General features: G+C 65.6%; 1 protein-coding gene across 5 annotated transcripts; it reads right to left on the bottom strand.

Moving 5' to 3' along the window:
• Positions 1-2345: 2345 nt before the first annotated feature.
• Positions 2346-19447, bottom strand: TERT (telomerase reverse transcriptase). Of its 5 annotated transcripts, none has more exons than XM_024981284.2 (16): positions 19196-19446; positions 17758-19090; positions 15517-15712; positions 14280-14460; positions 12944-13123; positions 12209-12364; positions 9568-9663; positions 9080-9165; positions 8240-8353; positions 7714-7785; positions 7138-7326; positions 6005-6131; positions 4523-4576; positions 3908-3962; positions 3480-3617; positions 2346-3102 (listed from the first exon to the last, which is right to left on the bottom strand). In XM_024981284.2, exons 1-16 carry the CDS (start codon positions 19412-19414, stop codon positions 2999-3001), a joined length of 3300 nt encoding a protein of 1099 aa, XP_024837052.1. In that variant the 5' UTR covers positions 19415-19446; the 3' UTR covers positions 2346-2998.
• Positions 19448-20822: the final 1375 nt, after the last annotated feature.

The raw sequence follows: 20822 nt of genomic DNA, 5'->3' as shown, positions 1-20822 counted from the left end.
CTCCCACATTGCAGGCAGATTCTTTACATCGGGGCCACCAGGGAAGCCCACCTAGGGAAGCCTGGCAGATTCTTTCCATCGGGGCCTCCAGGGAAGCCCACCTAGATCCAGGGAAGCCTGGAAACTAGACTCTCTCAGAATTCTATCCTTTTCACGTTTCACTCTGAGGAGCCGCACGGTGGTTTTAAAAACGATAAATCAGAGCAAGATCTTAGTTGAGCCCGAACAGAACATATGCCCTTTCCAAGGGTTTTACACTTCAGGAAAAATACAAGTGATTGTGAGTAAAATCGGGATAAACTGCATTTAGTAGACAGCGTTTTAGAGGCATGCGGATGCTGGAAAGCTGAGTGATGACTGGCCTTTATGGAAAGGCCAGAAAGAGGTTTGGGGCGCAGGGAGCCCGCAGGTGGGGGTCAGCAGGACGCAGCTGTGGGGTCTTGGTCACCTCCCCCTGCCTGAAGCACCTGGCACGCTGAGCAGCAAGTCACTCCTCCCCAGAGGGGGCACCGCCAGGCGGGCATGCCAGGCAGGCGGGTGGGGCCAATCCCTCGCTGTTTATGATGTGCGCCTGGACTTGGGGCCATCACAAACGGACGCACCAGCCCGGTCACGTGGACGCAGCCTGCAGCAGCGGCAGCTGACAGGCGACGGCCATAAGCACGGCCGGCCAGCGCCGGGCACCACGCTCAGCGGCAGCGGGCCGCTCCCACGACGACCCCGACCAAGGTTCACTTGACAGCCCCTGCCTCAGTGCGTGGCCCCCCCAGCAACACCCCAGAAGGGAGCCTCGGGAATCGGCCACTGTCATCAGGATGAGCTTGTGCCGGGCACAGGGCGCAAGGCGGCCAGCCGCCCAGGTGGCACCCTGAGCTGCCCTTCCTGTTCTCATGCCCGCAGGGATCTAAGCGCAAGGACAGAGCAGAGCAGGGCAGGCCAGGCCCGTTGTCCTGATCAACACCGGCAGCTCCTGATGCTGGATTCTCCTGGGGGGAGGGTGCCCCACAGACCTGGGCCCAGGGGCACGTAGAGGCCTCCGACAGGGCGCTGAGGAGGGGACCCCCGCTCTCACACAGGCCCCTCCATAACCTCACACCCTCTTCCTGCTGGCTGAGTCGCACACCCACCACCTCCCCCTGACCCACCTCCAGCACCCTGACCCTGGCCCCACGACCACTGAAGGCTACGCCCCAGGGCCACTGCAAGGGGGACAGTCCCCAGGGCAGCCTCCAACCTCCCCACCCCTCAGAGCAGCCTCAGCAGCGTGTGGGATTTCAAGATTCACATGCCCAGACCTGCTGAGCCAGAGGTGAGACAGGGGCACCTGTGTGGCTCACCCCCCACCAGACGAGGGACCCAGCAGCTGTGTGGCTCACTCCCCACCAGACTGGGGACCCAGCAGCCGTGTGGTTCACACCCTCCCCCAGGAGACCAGGGGGGAGCATCTGTGTGATTCACCACCCCCGACCAGGGGACCAGGGACCCAGCACCTATGTGGCTCACGCCCTGCTCCCCACCAGAGGGCTCAGGTTGAAAGCTGCCCCTTGCCTCTGAGCCCCAGCCCTCCTGGGACAACTTCTCTGGGACAGCTGGCCACCACCAGGTTAGGGGCTCGCCGCACCTCTCCACAACCTCAGGGTCACCTGTCTGCCCAGGCCCTCCATATGGCCCCCAAAGCACAGCCCTTGGCCTCGAGCCCCATGTGGCCCCCAGAGGTCTCACCCTCGGGGACCCGAGCAGTGCCCACTGAGGAGCCTCTCTCTGCGCACCCCGGCCCAGGCCTCTGCTGCTTCTCCACAGGCACTCCGCCCGAGTCCAGCTCAGTGGACAGAATGGCACGTGAGCAAAGGAGCCCCTGCAGCCACAAGGAGACAGGCAGGGTCACCCGGGTGACAGGGGGCAGCCCACGTGGACACACAGGCGCTGCCGCCCAAGCCCGTCCACCTGCCCAGGTCCAGCTCGTGGGGACAGGTGAGGGGACAAGCACCCTGGGAGAGGGCCGGGCCCATGCCTGGACCCGTGTCCACGGCCCGCGCTGTCCACTCCATGGGCCCTCGGGAGAGACGAGGAGTCCGGGGCCCACTGTGAAGGGACAGGCAGGGTCAGGGGTCCTAGACCTCGGAATGTTCGTGTCCACCGTCTCCCGAGTGTGCATAGGGCATGACCAGTCTGCTGCAGGCAGGGTGGGCACTGGTCCGGCCCCGAGAGGCATCCTCTCCAATCCCCTGGCTCCTCCAGCCACACCCTGCCCCCAGGATACCCCCCTCCAACTCCTGCCAGGCCAGGGACCTGGGAGCATCAGACACCCTGCGGGTGTGCATTTTTATAACCACAGAACCCGGTACTAACGGACACGCCGTTTAATACAAACATCCAGAGAAAAACGGCAACAAGCTGTGGAGATGGCAGGCGGAGGCTCGCTGGCCTCCTTCGCCACGGTGACGTGGGGGTGGGGGATAGGAGGAGGCGCAGATGACCCCGGCCCGGTGCTGGGTGGGGACCAGCTGCCCGCGGAGGTTAGGGGGGCAGGTGGGCATGGGGGACGGCGGGGCCCCCAACAGCGGACTGCAGGGAAGGCCCAGCAGGCTGGACTTCGAGCCCAGCAGGTGGAGGAGACAGGCGTGGACCGAGCGCCGGGCGGGGCGCAGGGGCACTGCCAGCGGCAGGCAGGGCCCACTTGGCCCCCGAGCGCCCCCCAAGCCGCTGGACAGACGTGTGTCCTCGCTATAGGGCAGGGGAGAGGGGTGACAACTCCCCAACTCCCTGTTCCAACGCCTGACCGCCCCGCCAGGCTCTCCCACACGTCTCGCTGGGCCCGGCGGTCAGCCGCTGCAGATGGATGGTTTCTGGAGGGCCACGGGGCAGCGGCCCCACTCCCATGAGGAGGTGGGGCCAGCCCCCCTTTCCAGGCCTCTCGGAGGGGGCCCAGGCTTCGCCGTGGAGCGGGCCCCTCCCGTGGGCTCCGGAGCCCATCCCTGGCTGTGGGCAGGGCTGACAGTCAGTCCAAGATGGTCTTGAAGTCTGCGGTCAGGGCGGGGTCGGCCGCCGCCTCCAGGGCGGCCCGTGTGGGCCCCGGGAGCTGCCGGTGCAGCCGTGCTTGGGCTGTGGGGGGACTGGACTCAGAGCTCCTCGCGGGGGATGCCAGAGACCGCCGCTCACCGGGCACACTGCTGAGGCCACGCGGGCACCCACGCTGGGCCAGCTGTGCGCCGGCAGGCTTGGGGGTGCAAGCCTCAGCAGGGGGAGACAACCCATCATGCCCGGGGCCACGGGGGCAGCTGGGCAGCGCCTGAGGGGACGCAGGTAGGGGGCTGGCGGGCAGACGCCGCGGGGAGAAGAGGCCCCGAGAAGCACAGTGAGAGGTGGCGTGACCCGGGTGGGTGTGCCCTGGGCGGGGCAGGGCTGTGACCCTGGCTCCTGGGGACTCCTGGACCCACCCACCTGCCCGAAGAGGCCACCTTGTGCCCGCCCACACCCACCTGTCCGGAGGGCCCCCAGCAGGCGGCTGTAGGTGACACGGTGGTGAGCCAGCTTGAGCAGGAAGGCGTGGAGACACAGCCACTGCGCAGCTTCAGACGGGAACAGGCCGGCGGCGCCCCTGGCCCCCAGTGACGCCCCTGGGGACACAGGAGACTGAGGCCCCGCCCGACGCTGTGCCCGGGAGCCCGGGGGCCCTGCAGGCGGAGAGCATCAGTGCGGTTTTGGGGACAATGTTGGGGGGCGGTAAAATAGCCATTTTGTTTCAGGAGCCACCCCGATAGGAGCCCGGGGAATTCTGACAACAGAGGTGTTTTCTTCAACTTCTCCAAGAAACCTCCACAAACAAGGGGCTCAACCGCGGGGCGTGGGGGGAGTGCAGCCCAAGTCCCCGCCCCCCGCGGGCCCTCAGCCCCGGGCGCCCGAGCACCTGCGTTCCTGGCTTTCAGGAGGGCGTAGCCGCGGGATGCGGTGTCGGCGATGACCTGGAGAAAGAACGCGGGGCTGCTCCTGACCGGCTGGCTGAAGGGCAGCTGCAGCACGCAGGCGTGGAACCTGGGGGCGGTGGCCCCGTCAGGACACGCCCCCCACGCTGCCCGCGAGGGGCTCCAGGGAGACCACTCAGGCCGAACCTGGCTCGGGGTCCCCGTTACGGGTGGATGAGCCCCGGACTCCACGGTTAGCTGCCTGCGCCCCGGCTCAGCTTCTGGAGGGGGACATGGCCCCAGGGCGGGGAATGTTCCGGAAGCTGGTCTGCGCTGATTGGCGCGGCTTCCCGCTGCCCCTCCTGGGGGCACCTGAGGGCTGGGGGCCACTGCAGGCACTGACCTCTGCTCTCTGACCCGCCCCGCCTGGCCCTGCAGCCCTCACCCCGCCCCAACCCCTACGGCCAGGCCCCCGAGTGCTCCCTGGGGAAGAGAAGCGTTCCAGGGTGGACGAGGACCCCGAGGACACGGGATGCCTCCTAGCACCGGGAGCAGCGTGCCCCCGCCGCCCCGGGCGAGCGCGGCACTGCGGCCGAGGCCCCGCCCCGCCCCCGACGCACCTGTAGGCCTGCAGCAGGAATATCTTGTAAACGTTTGTGAAGACCGTCTGCAGACTGTTCACCTTCAGAAAGAAAAGAGGAGAAAACGCTGGTGGCGCCTCTGGCTTTGCACTCCTGAGTTTGCTTTACGGCCACATCAAGCGGAGCAGGAGAAAGGGTCGCCCTGGTAAGAACCCGGAGGCATCTCCGGGGAAACCCACCAGGTCCCCCGGGGCCCTCAGAGGCGGCCAGGCCCTCGGGAAGGGCGAGGGCGGGAGCCTGGCAGGATGACAGCCCAGCCCCACGGGGACAAGCAGGGGCCAGGCGAGGACTGCTGGGTGAGAACTGTGGGCACATGCATGCACACAGCTGCACACACGTGCACACCCACACGCTCGGTCATACGTACATGAGCACACACGTACGTGATGACTAATGCCCTTTCACACATAGGCACACACGCACACCCACACGCTCGGTCATACATGCATGTATGTGATGACTGTCCTTTCACACACAGGCACACCTGCATACCCACGCGCTTGGTCATACGTACACGTGTGTGATGACTAATGTCCTTTCACACACAGGCACACACGCTCACCCACACGCTCGGTCATACGTACACGAGCACACACATGTGTGATGACTAATGTCCTTTCACACACAGGCACACACGCACACCCACACGCTCGGTCATACATACACGAGCACACATGTATGTGATGACTAATGTCCTTTCACACACAGGCACACGCGCACACCCACACGCTCGGTCATACATACACGTGTGTGATGACTAATGCCCTTTCACACATAGGCACACCTGCACACCCACACGCTCAGTCATACGTACATGAGCACACACGTATGTGATGACTAATATCCTTTCACACACAGGTACACACGCACACCCACACGCTTGGTCATACATACACGAGCATACACGTATGTGATGACTAATATCCTTTCACACACAGGCACACACGCACACCCACACACTCGGCCATACATACACAAATGTGATAACTAATGTCCTTTCACACACAGGTGCACACACGCACACCCACACGCTAGGTCAATCATACATGAGCACACATGTATGGGATGACTAATATCTTTTCACACACAGGCACACGCGCACACCCACACATTCGGTCATACATACACGTGTGTGATGACTAATGTCCTTTCACACACAGGTGCACACACGCACACCCACACGCTCGGTCATACATACATGAGCACACACGTATGTGATGACTAATACCCTTTCACACACAGGCACACGCGCACACCCACACATTTGGTCATACATACACGTGTGTGATGACTAATGCCTTTTCACACACAGGTACACGCGCACACCCACACGCTCGGTCATACATACACGTGTGATGACTGTCCTTTCACACACAGGCGTGCACCCGCACACCCACCCCCCCAGGATCTATAACACATGGGGTGCCAGCTGCCCCCGTGCCCCACGGCCCCGCCCCCCACCTGCAGGTCCAGGAAGAGCCCATGGCACTTGAGCTGCAAGACCGCCAACAGCTTGCGACGCATGTTCCTCCCGGGCTTGAAGCCCTGGGTGAAGGTGAGACTCGCTCTGATGGACGTCCGGGCGTAACTGTGAGACAGGATGGGGTCCTGGGAAGCACGTGTGTCCACCCCATATTGACCCACACTCGGATGTCCCGCCCCTTGGCTACACTGATTGGCCAGGAAGGCTGCCTGTCCCCCACACGGTCACAGCTTCACAGGCAGCCAGGCACGACAGTGGGCGGGTCACGACTCGCCGGTGTGTGGACACGCGAGGGGGTGTCAGGAGCAGCGTGTGGACACACGGAACTGCAGACGCAAAGCGTCCGCCCAGGGAGCGCCCTCGTCTTTCCAGGGAGCGCCCCATGAGGGAGCGCCCGGCGAGGGGCCGGGGGCAGCCCCCAGCTCCCCAGCAGGACTGGGCTAGCACCACAGGACAGGGTAGCCCCATCCAGCAGTGCCCTGAAACTGCTCATTACGCACAGAGCAGAGGACACGCCTGCATCCACAGTGCTCCTCGGGCCTCCACGTCTGTGTAAAGCCTGGGGCTCGCTGCACCATCCCAGGGCGGGGCGGGGTGGGGGGAGGGGAGAGGGCCGCCAGGGGCTCAACTGCATCCCCAAACTCACAGGCTGAGCCCCGCCCCCGCGGCCGTCCAGGGACAAGGCCTTGGAAATGGTGACTAAGGTCAAAGAGCGCGTAAGGGGGGCCCGAATCCACTGGGACGGGGGCCCCAGGAAGAGACGCTGAAACGCTGAACACAGAGGGTGACCACGTGGGGGTTGGGGGCGCAGACGCACCCACATGCCCCGGAGAGGCTGCGGGAGGGATCGGCCAGGGAGGGACCTACAGAGCCGACCACGTGCCCCGAAGCCCCGTCCCCGACGGACCAGAGGGGACCACGAACCCCAGAGCCCAGTGAGACCTGCCTCTCCAGGTCACAGCCACACGCCTCCCCAGGGAACACGCTCGCGCCCGAGTCCGCTATATGGTTTCCTTTCATGAAAAACGTTCGGAAAACCGCTGCCTCGGAGAGCCGGTGCCCGCCGCCCACCGTGTGGCCTCTGACCCCAGGGCCCGGGGCCGTCGCTCACCTGGAGTGGTCGCCATGCACCTCCAGGGTGCGGGTATCCAGCAGCAGGCCGCACCAGGGGAACAGGCAGTGGGCCGGCAGCTGCAGGGGCGCCGCGCCGCCCAGGGCCCCGGGCTCCACGGGGAAGTTCACCACCGTCTTCCGCAGGTTCACCTGGCAGCCATACTCAGGCACACCGCGCACCAGCGTCCTGAGGCCGGGCGCCGTGTGAGCGCTGGACGGACAGGGCTGTACTGGGTGTCTCGGGGGCGCTGGGCAGCATCACCCAGAGAGGCAGGCGGGCCGCTGAGGGTGGGCTGGGACCGCGGGCCCCCGCGGAAGGCTGGACACGGCCCGGCTCTGCGGAGCGACCTGCTGCTCGTGATCAGGGGCCAGGGTGGCTGGTGGCAGAGGCGCCCCAAGGACCAGCCCTGAGGCGTGAGTGGACGCTGGGACTGTACGCCAGGCTCTTGGAGCCCTGGGACTGCACCGCAGGACGCTCCCCAGAGGCGCAGGGACGCACGGGAGGACCGTGTTCACACGCCTGCAGGACGCGTGCTGGGAGGTGCGTGCAGAGAAGCACACACGGGGGGCTCACCTGAGGAAGTCTCTGGCCCGCGTCAGGTGCGGGGTGACCAGCAGGAAGTCGTCCACCAGGCGCAGAAGCACCCTGGGCATGGAGAGACCCCGCAGTGAGGGCACACCCTGAACACACCGCCGTATGCCCACACACAGCGTCCTCCCGGGGGCTGCTGAACGCTGCAAGGCTTAATGTCTGAATTCAGCCGGATGTGAATAAAGTGACCTTCTCCAGAGAAGCCAACCACAGACCACTGTCCGTGGGATTTGGCTCCGGCTGGGACGAGCAGGGCCCAGCAGTCAGGCTGGGAGCAGACGGGCTTGGTGCCGGCCAGATGCCCTGGCCACGCTGCAAGCCATGCTCACTCCCTGCTCGAGGCCTGCCGAGCACCACCCCCCAGCCCTGTGCAGCAGCCCCTGCACCCCAGACCAGAAACAGAGGGGCCCCAACAAGGCCACACCCGCCAGCACGGGGGTGCGCCCGCTGCCAAGGGGCCTGCCCGTTGCCACGGGGCTGGCTGTGCCCACTGGCCCGGAGGCTGTACCCGTCCTGCTGGACTCCAGGGAAGAGCTTGTTCTCCATGTCCCCATAGCAGAAGCTGCAGAGCAGGGTGGACAGGATGGAGCCCTGGGGGATCCCCTGACACTGGATGTAGGACCTGGGGGGCAGGATGTGGTCAGCAGGTGGGCCGGCCACGGCGAGCCTCACGTTCACGTCATACACACACATGCACAGACACAGCCACACGCACACACAGGTGTGCACACACCACTCCCACCTGGGGGAATGCGAATCAACACATTTGTCACACCCCCCACGAAGCCCTGCCACACGCCTGCCCGGCCACACGCGGCACGACCCCGCTCCACGAGGGGTGGTGGCCCTGGGGAGGAGTCAGGCTCCAGGCCTTTCCCGCAAAGGAGGATCTCTTCCCCCTGGTGCCATGTCCACGTGTGTGCAGGCCTGTGCTCTCGTCAGAAGTCGCCCTGCTGTGCAGTGGGCAGGCGTGCCTCCCCAGAAGTACGTATGAGTTTATATTTTACTGGAACTTCCTTGCCACAAGCATTGTAGTTACTTGGAATGTAATAATAACGAAGGTACATCCTTTAGGCAGAAAGTTCCCTGAGCCTGGAGCACGTTCACAACCCCTGAGATGGCCGTGGCCACGAGCCTGAAGCCCCCTGGACCCCTGCGACCCCCGGACCCAGAGGGGTCTCACACAGGCGCCACCAGAGCAGATGTGGTTTCACACACGTTAAGAGAACGACCAGCTGCCTTCTGAACCCGAGCACGTCCCGTAAGTGGAGGGCCGTGTGCTGCCACCCTGGCCACGGGGCTGGGACGCCTCCTGGGCGCTGAGCGGGCAGGCGGGGCCCAGACCTACCTGCCCCCGATCCTGATGACGTGGCTGCGGACCAGGTGCAGGAAGAGGTTGAAGAGGCTGCTGCCAGGCTCGTTCAGGGAGCAGCTCTGCAGAGGCAGGTGGGCGAGGGGCTGGAGTGGACGCTGCTCTGGGCCGGCATGTGGCCCGGGGAAAGGGGCCCGCACCCAGAGGGAGGCGGCAGGGAGCCCCACGTGGCAGCAGGGAGCCCTGAGGGCCCAGGCCCCGCTGGGGAATCTGCTCACGCAGGAAGTGCGTCCCCACAGGGCTGAGTTGGGGGCGGGTCTGTGGGGCAAGCCCTCTGCCCTCCTGGAGGAGGTGGACACGCCTTCTTGTGTACTCAAGGCCAAAATGGAGGGAGAAGACGGGCAGCAAAGCGCAGAGGGGCCACGGACGGCAGGGGTGCGGGAGGCCCGGGAGTAGGAGGAGGTGCCAAAGGCAGGGGCGTGTCTGCACTGGCCAGCCCACGAGGCGCGGGTGCCCATACCCACCTGCTCGATGACCACGGCGTCCCTCAGGGAGCCCATCGCCTGCAGATGCTCCACGAGCTGCCTCAGGTACGGCTGGAAGTCCGAGAAGGTGGACACCTGCCGGCCGAGGACAGGGTGAGGCGGGTGGACACCCCGCCCCAGACAGCATGGGTGCTCAGGATGGGGGTCAGAGCCTGGGGGGCTGGCCACGGCCACTGTGACCGGGCAGAAAATGCCGGGCCGCTGGGGGTGCCGGGGAGGTGCAGACACAGACGGGCTGGGGTCTTGGTTTTTGGGGTGCATCGTGCCTTCCCCTGACCTCTCCCCAAGGCCGGGATCCACTGAGCAGAAAGACTATGGGGTTCTGGGCCACGAAGCAGCAAGGAGGAGTTTGGGTGAACTCCGGAGTTGGTGATGAACAGGGAGGCCTGGCGTGCTGCCGTCCGTGGGGTCGCAAAGAGTCGGACACGACTGAGTGACTGAACTGAACTGAAGGGGCAAGGACTGACGGCACCCCCGGGGGGCTTGCAGAGCAAGGACCCTCACTCAGGCACCCCAGGAGCCACGCTGAGCCGAGCACGTGTCCTAGCAGCCAGGGGGCTGGGCCTGGGGGCCCCTCGCAGTGGACACCGGGGAAGGGGAAGTGAGGCAGGCCAGACGCCACGCTGTCCACAACGAACCCTTGCAGGACTCAGGTCACAGCTCCGCTGTCAGGGAAACACCACCCACCCTGGAGAACTCACAAACCCACACGTTCAAGTTCCTAATCACAAAGTCTGGCGCTCTGTGGAAAAACAGGCCCAGGTGTGACCAAAACCTCTCACAGGACAGACAGATGAGAAACCTGCCCGGGGGCTGGGGAGGCGCCAAGTTTCTGGAATTTTTAAAATCAGTCAAGATAACACTGCTAACAAAACAGAGGCAAAGCGGAGGGACTTAACCAGAGACCGGGAACCTGCGAGAAAAACCAACTTCTACACCTGAAAAACAGGCCAGCGAACTTAAGGCCTGGTTAGACACGCTTAGAACTAAAGGTGGGAAAGAGCAGACGAGTGAGTCTGAAGACCGGCCTGGAGGAGCCCAGCCTGGAGCAGAGACGGAGCACAGCAAGGCGCCGGCACAAAGACGGGCTCAGAACAGACGCCGGCGACTTCCCTGCGGCCCAGGGGCCAGGATGCCAAGCTCCCAAGGCACTGGCCGGGGTTCAGTCCCTGGTTACGGACCCACGTTCCCCACGCTGGAACTAAGATCTGGGGCAGCCTAATTAACTAATTAAGATAAACCAGCCCCGCCTGAACGTGGCAGCTCGAATAACAAACATCCCGACAGCACTGGGGTCAGGCAGCCAGCAGGCGGGCGGTGCAGGCACAACATGGTTTCAGCCCAAAACGGCAGAGAAGCTGGGTCCGTCAAAATGAAAAACATCTGTTCACGGAGACTCCGCTTGCGACGGCAAAGGCAGGCTAGGCTGAGACAGCATCCATGACTGCCCAGAGGCTTGTCCCCAGAACATGGGCTCATCCCCTCAGACGACAAAGGAGACAGACGGCCCCACGTGGGGAGACTGGACGGGTGCCCCCCAATTCCCCCAGAGGACGTGCCAGCCGGGCAGCTGACACATGAGGTGCCCAGAGACGGGCCTGTGTGGTCCCACCGGGCTGCCCGGCCACAAGCTGCAGCCCTGCCCTTCCGGGCTCCCAACACGGCCCGCTGGACCCGCTGAGGCCCGCAGGGCCGCACCTGGCACCTCTCGGGCGACGTCTCCTAAAATGACACAAGCCTGGAATCTGCCCACGGGATTTGGGACGAGGGTTTGTCTCCACAAACAGCGCATCACAGGGGTGCTGGCAACCGCCTGGATCCACATCCGGGCACAAACCAGCAAACGCCCACCCGGCGGAAGGCCGGGCCTCACCCAGTAGCATCAGAGGCCGCCACAACGGCCCCAGACACCCGAAACCGGACGGGAGGGAGAGCTTGCTTGCATGTATCACAAGGTTAGACAGGTGAGCCTGCTGCCTGTCGGAGGAGGGGGCCTGGAGGGCGTCCTGCGGGTGCTGCCTGACCCGTGTCAGACGCCCAAGATCCCCCCAAGCTCCCTGCATCACACACCCTGGACTCACAAACACGCTCAGCGGTGCCTGGGCCCAGGTTTTCTGTGCGCACTCCCCAGCGCTTCCCGGGAGCCCACCCACATCTATCTCCGGGTACACACGCTGCTCTGGGCGGGGGACAAGCGCTAGGAGCCCCCATGGCCTCGGGGTCCACCCAGAGCCCGCGTCCTCTTCCAGCCCTTCCTGGCCTGAGACCCCCATCCCTGGGGGGAGAAGTGCCCCGCCGCCCACCCCATGACGCACGTGCGTGCAGAAGGCAGCGCAGCCTCCGAGTCGCAGGCAGGACGCCCCCCCGCCCCGCCCCCCCGCCAAGGGACACACACATGGTCCTGCTGCGTGGCCATGGGAACACCTCAGGACACCCGTGTGGCTCTGCTGCCGCCCGGGTCCCCCGCTCTGCGCAGCTCACGTGCAGTCAGGCCTAGGGGAGGGGCGGACCGGACAGGAATACCGGTAAGAGTAGTCCTAGGGGCTCCACAGTGCTGAGCGTGCGCCCCCCGCCCCCGCAACCACGCCCCCCAGCACTGCACTGGCCCTGTGGGTCTTACGTGTCTCTTGAAGGACTTGCGCATGCGCCCGCGCGCAGTCCGGACCATGGCGCAGTGGCGCACGCAGTACGTATTCTCCTGCGGCTGCAGCACGTTAGCGATCACCTCTGCCAGCTTATCCTGGGGGAGGGCATCGTAGGCCCCCACCACGTCCACCTATGCGGGAACAGGGGCCTGAGGACACGTTCACTTCTAACCCCGAGCTTTGGGTCTGGCTCGTCCTGACCTGCCATCAGGGGATGCTGGGGTGAATCGAACATGAGGGATGGGGAGACCCTGTACCCCCATCCCTGCCCCCATGGGCTCTCTCTGAGACACCCCACACCCCTGGACTCTGAGCACACCCAGGACTAGCCTGCGTGCCCTCTCTGAGCTGCAGGCTGGTGTCCCGGACGACCAGGGCATGACACAGGGCACCCGGCACAGGGGTCTGAGTAGGTGTCTCCTTCGCTGGAGGGGATCCCTGAGGGCAGGAGCCCCAGGGAAGTGGGGTGCACTCCCAGAGTACTCCAGAGGCACAGAGCCTCTGCCCCGGGAGCCAGGCCCCCTCCCTGTCTTGCAGCTCACAGGAGAAGCTGAGAGTCACGTTTAACATGGACGTGACTCTACCAGGGGTGACCCATCGTGGCACACATGGGGCTGTAGGAGGTGGTCACTCCCCACATCAGCGGGGCCGGACCCACAGAGTCACCTGCAGGCCCAGTTCTCTCCACAGGGGTGGCAACGGGCACCCACCTTGACGAAGTAGAGCGGGGGGGCTGGGCCCCGGGCCCTCAGGGGCAGCACGAAGGCCCGCCAGGCCCTGTGGATGTCGTCCATGCCCAGCACCGAGGCCCCCAGGAGGCCAGGCCGCCGAGCTCGCTCGTAGTTCAGCACCGCGAACAGCGTCTTGACCCGTGAGCTGAGATGCTGCACCTGCGGGCCCAGCCCAGATGGCAGTGTTACCAGAGCAACTATGGCCAAAGGGACTCGGAGTCGGACAGCCCCCAGGGACCGTCCCTAAGGGGACTCAGGGTCGGACGGCCCCAGGGACCATCCCCAAGGTGACACCAAGCGTCAAACAGCCACCAAGCGTCAAACAGCCCCCAGGGGCTGTCCCCAAGGGAACATCAAGGGTCAAACAGCCCCCAGGGACCATCCCCAAGGGGACTCAGGTCAGACAGCCCCCAGGGACCGTCCCCAAGGGGACTCAGGTCAGACAGCCCCCAGAGACCATCCCCAAGGGGACTCAGGTCAGACAGCCCCCAGAGACCATCCCCAAGAGGACTCAGGTCAGACAGCCCCCAGAGACCATCCCCAAGGGGACTCGGGTCAGACAGCCCCCAGGGACAAGGCGAAGGTCCCCTGCTCTCTGCTGCCCCCTGCCCACCAGCCCCCCTCAGACCCCAGAAAGACCATATGGCCAAGCTGCCCACGCCCACTTCAGATCCCAGAGTGTCCCCAGGGACCCATCCTGGGATCACGGACACCACTTGTGGAAATGGCAACCAGCCACACCCTGGGTCCCTCTCCTCACCTGGTCCCCCCACCCAGCAAAGAGGGACGCTGCCTCCTGGGGGAACACCCTCACAGCGGGTGAGCAATGCCTCACTGCTCGTGGACAAGCCCCCGCCAACAGTGATGGCTTCTCTTTGTCTCTAACGGTAGAATCACCCCAGTCGCTGCAGGGGGCTCTGGCAGGGGCGGGAGCTGCTGGTGACGCAGGGGTGGCGGTGGGGGGGTGGTGCGGGGGGACAGTCACAGGGGCCAAGCACAGGGGTGAAGTCCTGGGGACCCTGGCAGGCTGGTGACAGATGTCACATACCCCTCTGCCCCGGCACCCCAAGAGCACACTGCCCCCCTGCCCTGGGGGATTCCAGGAGCCAGGGGGGCACAGCGGGGTCTCGGAGCCCGGCTGGCACCCCGCAGGACAGGCCTCACTGGGAGCTCCTTCTCTGGACCCAGGAGTCCTCCGGCCACGCCCCCTGGCTCCCCAGGACCTCACCGCGGCCCCCAGACACCCTGGGACTTTGGCCACAGCCACTGGACCTGGGTTTCAATGCACTTTGCCCAGAGCAACGCGAGCAGCGACCTTCTTGTCTCTGGGCGGTGCCGGGGCGCCCTCAACACAGCCCACGTTCACGATGGGCCGCAGCCCGCCGGGCTTGGGGACGAAACGGAGCCTGGATGTCAGCAGAGCCGGCCTGGCCTCCTGGTGCTGCCTGACCTCTGCTTCTGACAGTTCTCGAAGCCGCACACGGTCTAAGTGTTGTCTGAAACAGAGGTGCCCGCGGGCAGCCAGGGCAGGTCAGCCTGGTGGGCGCCCGTGCCCATGCAGTGGGCAGAGCTCATGACCGGCATGCCCGGCTCCTGGTGGACAGAGCTCTGACCAGGACTGGACAGGACGGCTCGCTGGGGAGACCCTGGGGTCTGGAGTGGGTGTGGGCAGCTTGGCCACCAAGTGCTTCTGGAGTCTGAAGGAGGCTGGTGGGCAGGGACCCCACGTCCTCCTCCTGGAACAGGCAGGGGGTACTTGGTGGAACCCCCAGGAGGAGCAGAATCATCTCCCCACAGACCAGCCGGCACCTTGTCACCCGTAAGCTTCAGCCTTCACCCTAAAACCATCCACAAGCATGGGCAGGGGTCCTCCCACCTCCCGGCCACTATGGGGAGTATGCTCCCCGGGCTGGTGGCCCCAAAGGAAGCCCATGGTGGGACTCGAGCATCCACCAGGTGGGGGACAGGCCGCAGGGGCCCCACAAGAAGAGCCGGGCTGCCCACCTCAGTTTACATGCCAGGAAATTCTTGAATGGGGTGCCCTCACTCAGACCCACGGTTAGGGCCTCCAGAGGCTCCCCAGATGCCGGAGGACATGGGCCCCGGCCCATGTGCTCAGGGACCCCTGATCTGCTCCTGACTTGGGGACCCTGGCCCACATACTCAGGGACCCCCACTTAGCTCCTGACTCAGGGACCCTGGCCCACGTGCTCGGGGTCCCCCACTTAGCTCCTGACTCGGGGACCCCAGCTCTGCTCCTGACCCAGAGCACCTCCCCTGCCCAGACGCTCAGCTGGGACCCCTCTCGCGGGGCGCCTGGACAGGCCCAGCTTGTGTCTCAGGCGGCCCCCCAACCTGTCCCGGCTGGGTCCCCGTCCACTGACAGCCACCCAGGCCTTCACAGAGGACACAGATGGCGGGTGGGGACAGGGCTCGTGGCCGCCGCACGGGCACTCAGCCCCTGGGCAGCCTGCTTCATGGTGCCCCCACCACCCCCGGCGGCCGGCGTCAGGTGGGTCCGAGCATGCGGGCGCGGGCGTCCCCCTGCGTACCTGACGCCCAGGCGCTGCAGCTGGCTCCAGATGCGCTTCCGGAAGAAGAAGAGCCGGTTCTTCTGGAACGTGGTCTCTGTGACGTAGAAGAAGCTCCTGAGCAGCTCCACCACGTAGGCGCCCATCAGCCAGTGCAGGAAGCGACCCAGGACGGCCTCGCGCTGGCGGTGCTCCGCGGCGGGCACGCAGCGAGCCCCTGGGAGGAGAGACACCGGTGCTCACCCTCCACGCTGCCCACCGTGGGCCGGGACGGCTGCCCACGGCCTCCGAGTCCACGGCAACTCGGAGCAGGGGCACAGGAGAAGGCGGGTAACTCGGCAAGGAGCTTCCCCGGGTCACGGGCTAAAGAGATGCTACCGGATCTCTGCGCTTTGATAGAAAATGTTTTTAAGTGAGGTTCTCCTTTCTTTTTACTTTTCTCTTGTGGCTACTGTAAGACTCTGAATGAGGCATGGCGCTCACGTATGTTCCTGCCGGACAACGTGGACCCGGAGCCCCAGCACTTGTCCCTGCGCACGCAGACTGGGGGAGCCGGGGCTGCTCTCCGTACGGGGGGCTTGGGGAGGGCTGCGCTGCAGTTTCAGGCATCGCCACGGGGCTGCAGGGGCTGGAAATGCCCGGGGGTTTGCAGGCTGAACACGGGGGGCATGCAGAGGCGGTCGCGGGCTGAGGAATGCCCAATGCTGCTGGCTCCAGACACACGCCCCGCGGCCCTCTGTGGTTTACGCTGTGCCACAGGGGCCTCAGCGCCGACAGAGCCGGGGCCTCACCAGCCGAAGCCCGCTCAGAGGACAAGGAAGGGGGCCCGGAGATGGGTCTGGGGCAGGACAGTGAATAGCCAGCGAAGGAAAGAGGAGGGGGTGAAGCCACGCCCACACTGACCGAGGGAGCAGTGAGAGCAACGTCTACCTTGAGCCATGGCTGGCTGAGCGGGGAGACAGTTCAACTGTGATCTGACCCCAACACGCGAGGCTACAGTTGGAAGGAAACCATCCCGAGGGCAACAGAGAACACAAATCTAATTCTAGACGAGACACCCACAAACACGTGAAAAAATGCACATCAGGAAACGGAATAAAGACACAGGAAAAGCAGGCAAATCGGGGAGATGGGAAAGACGCAGCCAGACTCGCCAGTCGGCACAGAGGAGTGTGGTGCAGGGCAGCGGCAAAGCCCACCAGACGCGATCGGAAAGACTCAGCGCTGCGGCAAGCCCGCCAGACACGGTCGGGAAGACTCAGGGCAGCGGCAAGCCCGCCAGACGCGGTCGGAAAGACTCAGCGCTGCGGCAAGCCCGCCAGACACGGTCGGGAAGACTCAGGGCAGCCGCAAAGACCGCCAGGCGCGGTCGGGAAGGCTCAGCACTGCGACCTGACACATATGCTACGCGTCCTCACAGGACAGGAGAGGCTGAAGTTAAAAACTAGATAACGGAAACCGCCTCGTGGGGAGGCAGGGAAACAGACTCTCCGGTAAAGAGAGGCACCAGACGCTCATGAGAAAAGCTGACGCACGAGTCGACGAGGCGGCCAAACCTGGCTCCAGAGCACTGCCATCACCTCCTTCCAGATGCCAGGCTCTCAGGAGTTTAGGGTCAGACTCGGGAGTGCACGGAAGAGGCTGGCCCTGCCACTCCTGGCTCTGCCCTGCGGACATGCTGGGCGGCGGCTGCACGGGAGGAGCCCCACATCAAACCCAGACCGCCACATGGGGAGGGACCCCAAAGGCCCAGCTTCACAGAAAGTCCCGCTGCACCCCAGCAGCTGCCCACTGTCCTGGGACCCGGCCGGCAGCCAGCTCTCCCCTCTGTGCCCGCCCAGCCCGGGGCCTCAGTCAAGGACACGGTCCTCTCGTACCGGCTGCCAGTGGCCCTGGCCTGGTGGACGCACAGTAGAACTCACTGGGTCTGCAGATGGCTGACCAGAGCTGGCTGGGGAACCCCAAGCCTTACCTCCCAACCCCACCCACGGGGGTTCTCAGCCCAGTTCCCACTTCTATCAGGGAGCATAGCTCAAGGCAGCTAACCTTGAGGTCAGAAAGGGATAATGAACCCCCGCAGCCACGTCCACCGGGGCTCCAGGTGCCCCACCTGCCATCTGCGAGTCCCCCTCTCCACTACCCCTTCCCAGGCCCAGAACCTCCATGAAGTCCGGGATCCACGGGTGGGAGACTGGGTCAGAGGCCGAGAACTGAGATGGGGAGCTACCGAGAAGCCCCCGACCCCTCCCCCGGGTGCCTCACCTGGGCTCGCGCGCAGCCAGGCGCAGTCCTGCACCTTCATCTTCCACGTGAGCTCCTGCTGCGAGAGCCTGCCGTGCTTCCCCAGGGAGAGGAGCTTCTTCACGTTCCGCAGGAAGCGCCGCTCGTTGTGCCGGGAGCCCCAGAGGCCGGCGGGCACCAGGCGGCGAAGACAGGCCCGCAGGAGGCCGTACACCTGCCAGGGGCTGCTGTGCTGGCGGAGCAGCTGGACCAGGCGCCCTGAGTTCGCCTCGCCCTCGGGGGCAGCGGCCGGCCTCTCAGAGGGGCAGCCCCCAACACCAGGGCACTTCTGATGGTCTGGCCCCGCCCGGGGCGCAGAGGCCGGCAGCGGGCAGTGCGCCCTGAGCAGCGCGCCATAGGGGCACCGCGCGTGGTTCCCAAGCAGTTTCCGGAACAGGGGCCGCATCTGCCAGTAGCGCGCGGGCAGGCGGCGCGGCCGGCGGGGAGCCCCTGGCGGCCCGGGCTTCGAGTCCAGAAAGATGGTTTCCACGAGTGTCCGCGCCCCGGCCAGGCTGGGAGGCAGGGAGCAGAGCAGGAAGGAGCGGCGCAGCTGTTCGCCACCGCCGGAGCAGTAAAGGAACCTCTTGGTCTCAGCGCAAGCTCCGGCACCCGGCTCGCCCTCCGAGGGTGACAGCCGCCAGGACGCGGAGCCGACACCCCGCTCGCCGCCCGGGAAGAGGCGGCAGGGCCCGGGCACGTCGCCCTTCCGAGACTTGGCTTCCGCAGCGTCTCGGGTAGGTGTCACCACGCGGGGCGGGCTGCGGGCCACCTGCCCTTCGAGATCCCGCCCGGGCTCCAGGCCGCGCCTGGGCCTCTTGGCTGGAGGCAGTCGTCCCCGCGCGCTACTGCGACGCCGCCTCGCGCCCTGGGCCCGCGCCTCCAGGAGTCCTTCGGCCTCCCCGTGGCCGCCGTTCGACGAGGCCGGGCGCGGGAGTCCGAAGCCCGCCCGGGTCCCGCCCACTTGCCGCGTGGGCCGACGAGCGGCGGCGGCGGCGGCGCGGAGGTCATAGAGCGGCGGCCCACACACCTGGTAGGCGCAGGTCGGGGGCACCAGCAGGTAGAGCGCGCAGCGCGACAGCAGGTGGGTGAGCACGTCGTCGCCCACGCGGTGCAGCAGCAGCCCCCAGGCGCCGCTGCCGCGCAGCGTGTCGGTTACCGTGTTGGGCAGGTAGCTGCGTACGCTGGTCGTGAAGGCCACGGGCGGCCCGCCGCGGGCCCCGGCCAGCAGCGTGAAGCCGAAGGCCAGCACGTTCCTCGCGCCGCGCTCGCAGAGCCTCTGCACGACTCTGGCCACCAGCTCCTTCAGGCAGGACACCTGCGGGAGACAATCCGTGAGTCGCTGGGGACACGGGGACGTCCTCCCTCACCCCCTCCGCTATCACCCCGCCGGCCCCGCCCAGGCTCCCCGGGGACGGCCCACCTGGCGGAAGGACGGGGCGGCAGGGGGCGGCTGCGCGTCCCAGGGCACGCACACCAAGCACTGAGCCACCAGCGCGCGGAAGGCCGCCGGGTCCCCGCGCCGCACAAGCCGGTGGCCCTGGGGCCGCAGGCGCCGTACGAAGGCGGCCAGGGGCAGCACCTGCCGGTAGCTGGCCCGCAGAAGGGCGCGCACGGCCCGGCACCTGGGCGCGCGCGGCATCGCGCGGAGGAGCAGGGGTCCGGGCGGAGGAAGGGGCGGGGCCGGGCGGAGGAAGGGGCGGGGTCTCGGAGGCCCGCAGCCCCGCCCCCTGCGCGCCCTTGGGGCCGCGGACGGGGGCCCGGTGTTTGCGCCCAGGTACGACGAGGACCCGGCCTTCTCCGCGCGGCTGCTCCCGGGCGGTCTCCCCCGCCCCGCGCCGCCAGCCCTCCCAGGGCGCAGGGGTCGCGCGAGGGGTCGCACAGTGGAAAGGCTCTGTGGTACCAAGGGAGAGGACCAGAACGCGGGGTCCCTGGGGGGGCCTGGTGCGTTCGGCGTCCCCGGGGAGCAGGTTCTTCGGGTTGGTTGCTTTAACACCCGGGCCATGACCGTGCAGCGAGGGATGATGCTCTGGGGTCCAGAAGGGGCTCATGGCAGCGAATGAGTAACTTTGTGCGAAGAAGAGAATGGACCACCGCCCCTCCTGGCGGGCCTGGGGAAACCAAGGGGGCGCAGATGCATCCTCGACCATTCCGCAGGGGAGTTCCTGGAGCCTTCCCCGGCGCGGGCGGGCGGCGGGCGGTGGTCAGCGGGCAGTGGTCAACGGGCAGCGGGCGGTGGTCAACGGGCAGCGGGCGGTGGGCAGCGGGCGGCAGCAGCACTTGACTTGCGGGCTTGGTTTCCTTGGCTCCAGGCTGTACTTTCTCTTTGCGGGATCTTCCGTGGTTCTCACCATAAACGGAAATCCTCAGACCAGTTCTCTGTTAATCACCCATCCCATGGGTAGGGCAAAGGAAGCGGAGAAGTGGAGCCACGGGTTCCCTGGGGCACCACCTGCAGGCTCCTGGCACCCATTCATGGCTCCCTTTACACCCAGAGCCACCCTGCCCTCTACAAGCACCACGAAGACCAAGACGGGTCAAGGGCCTGCCCAGAGGCTCACAGCCCCAGGAGGATCAGGGGCCTCACCTTCCTGCCCAGCCACAGAGACCCTCCCAGGCCCAAGGCCACGGTTCAGAGCAGTCACCCTAATGACGTCTCACCCTAACCCAGACGCTTGCAGGATGTTTGAGTAGAAAGAGGAAGCTTCTGGGTCTTGGGAGGCTTGCACAAATGATACACCTGAGTTCCGCAACACTGAACGGCTGAACAAATGGTTAATATTTCATAACATTACAAAACTTGGTCAGCAATTACTTTTCTTCGTGGCCATAGCATTTAAAGAGGTCTCCGCTCTCCCTCCGTCACCAGCGGTGTTTTGTGTCCATCCCACTTGCTCGGGTCTGCCCCGCTGGTAACCCTTGGGACCGTGGGTGGCTCTCCTGGAAGTTCGCCATGTGAGCACTGCGAGGTCTCAAGCTGGCTTGTTTCCGCCAGTGGGGGACTGGGCGTAGCCTTGGGAAGTGTGTTCTTCTCCAGCGACTAGAAACCA

The sequence above is a fragment of the Bos taurus genome, chromosome 20 (genome assembly GCF_002263795.3).
Source record: "Bos taurus isolate L1 Dominette 01449 registration number 42190680 breed Hereford chromosome 20, ARS-UCD2.0, whole genome shotgun sequence".
Taxonomy (NCBI): domain Eukaryota; kingdom Metazoa; phylum Chordata; class Mammalia; order Artiodactyla; family Bovidae; genus Bos; species Bos taurus.
This window is presented reverse-complemented; position numbering and strand designations above follow the sequence as displayed.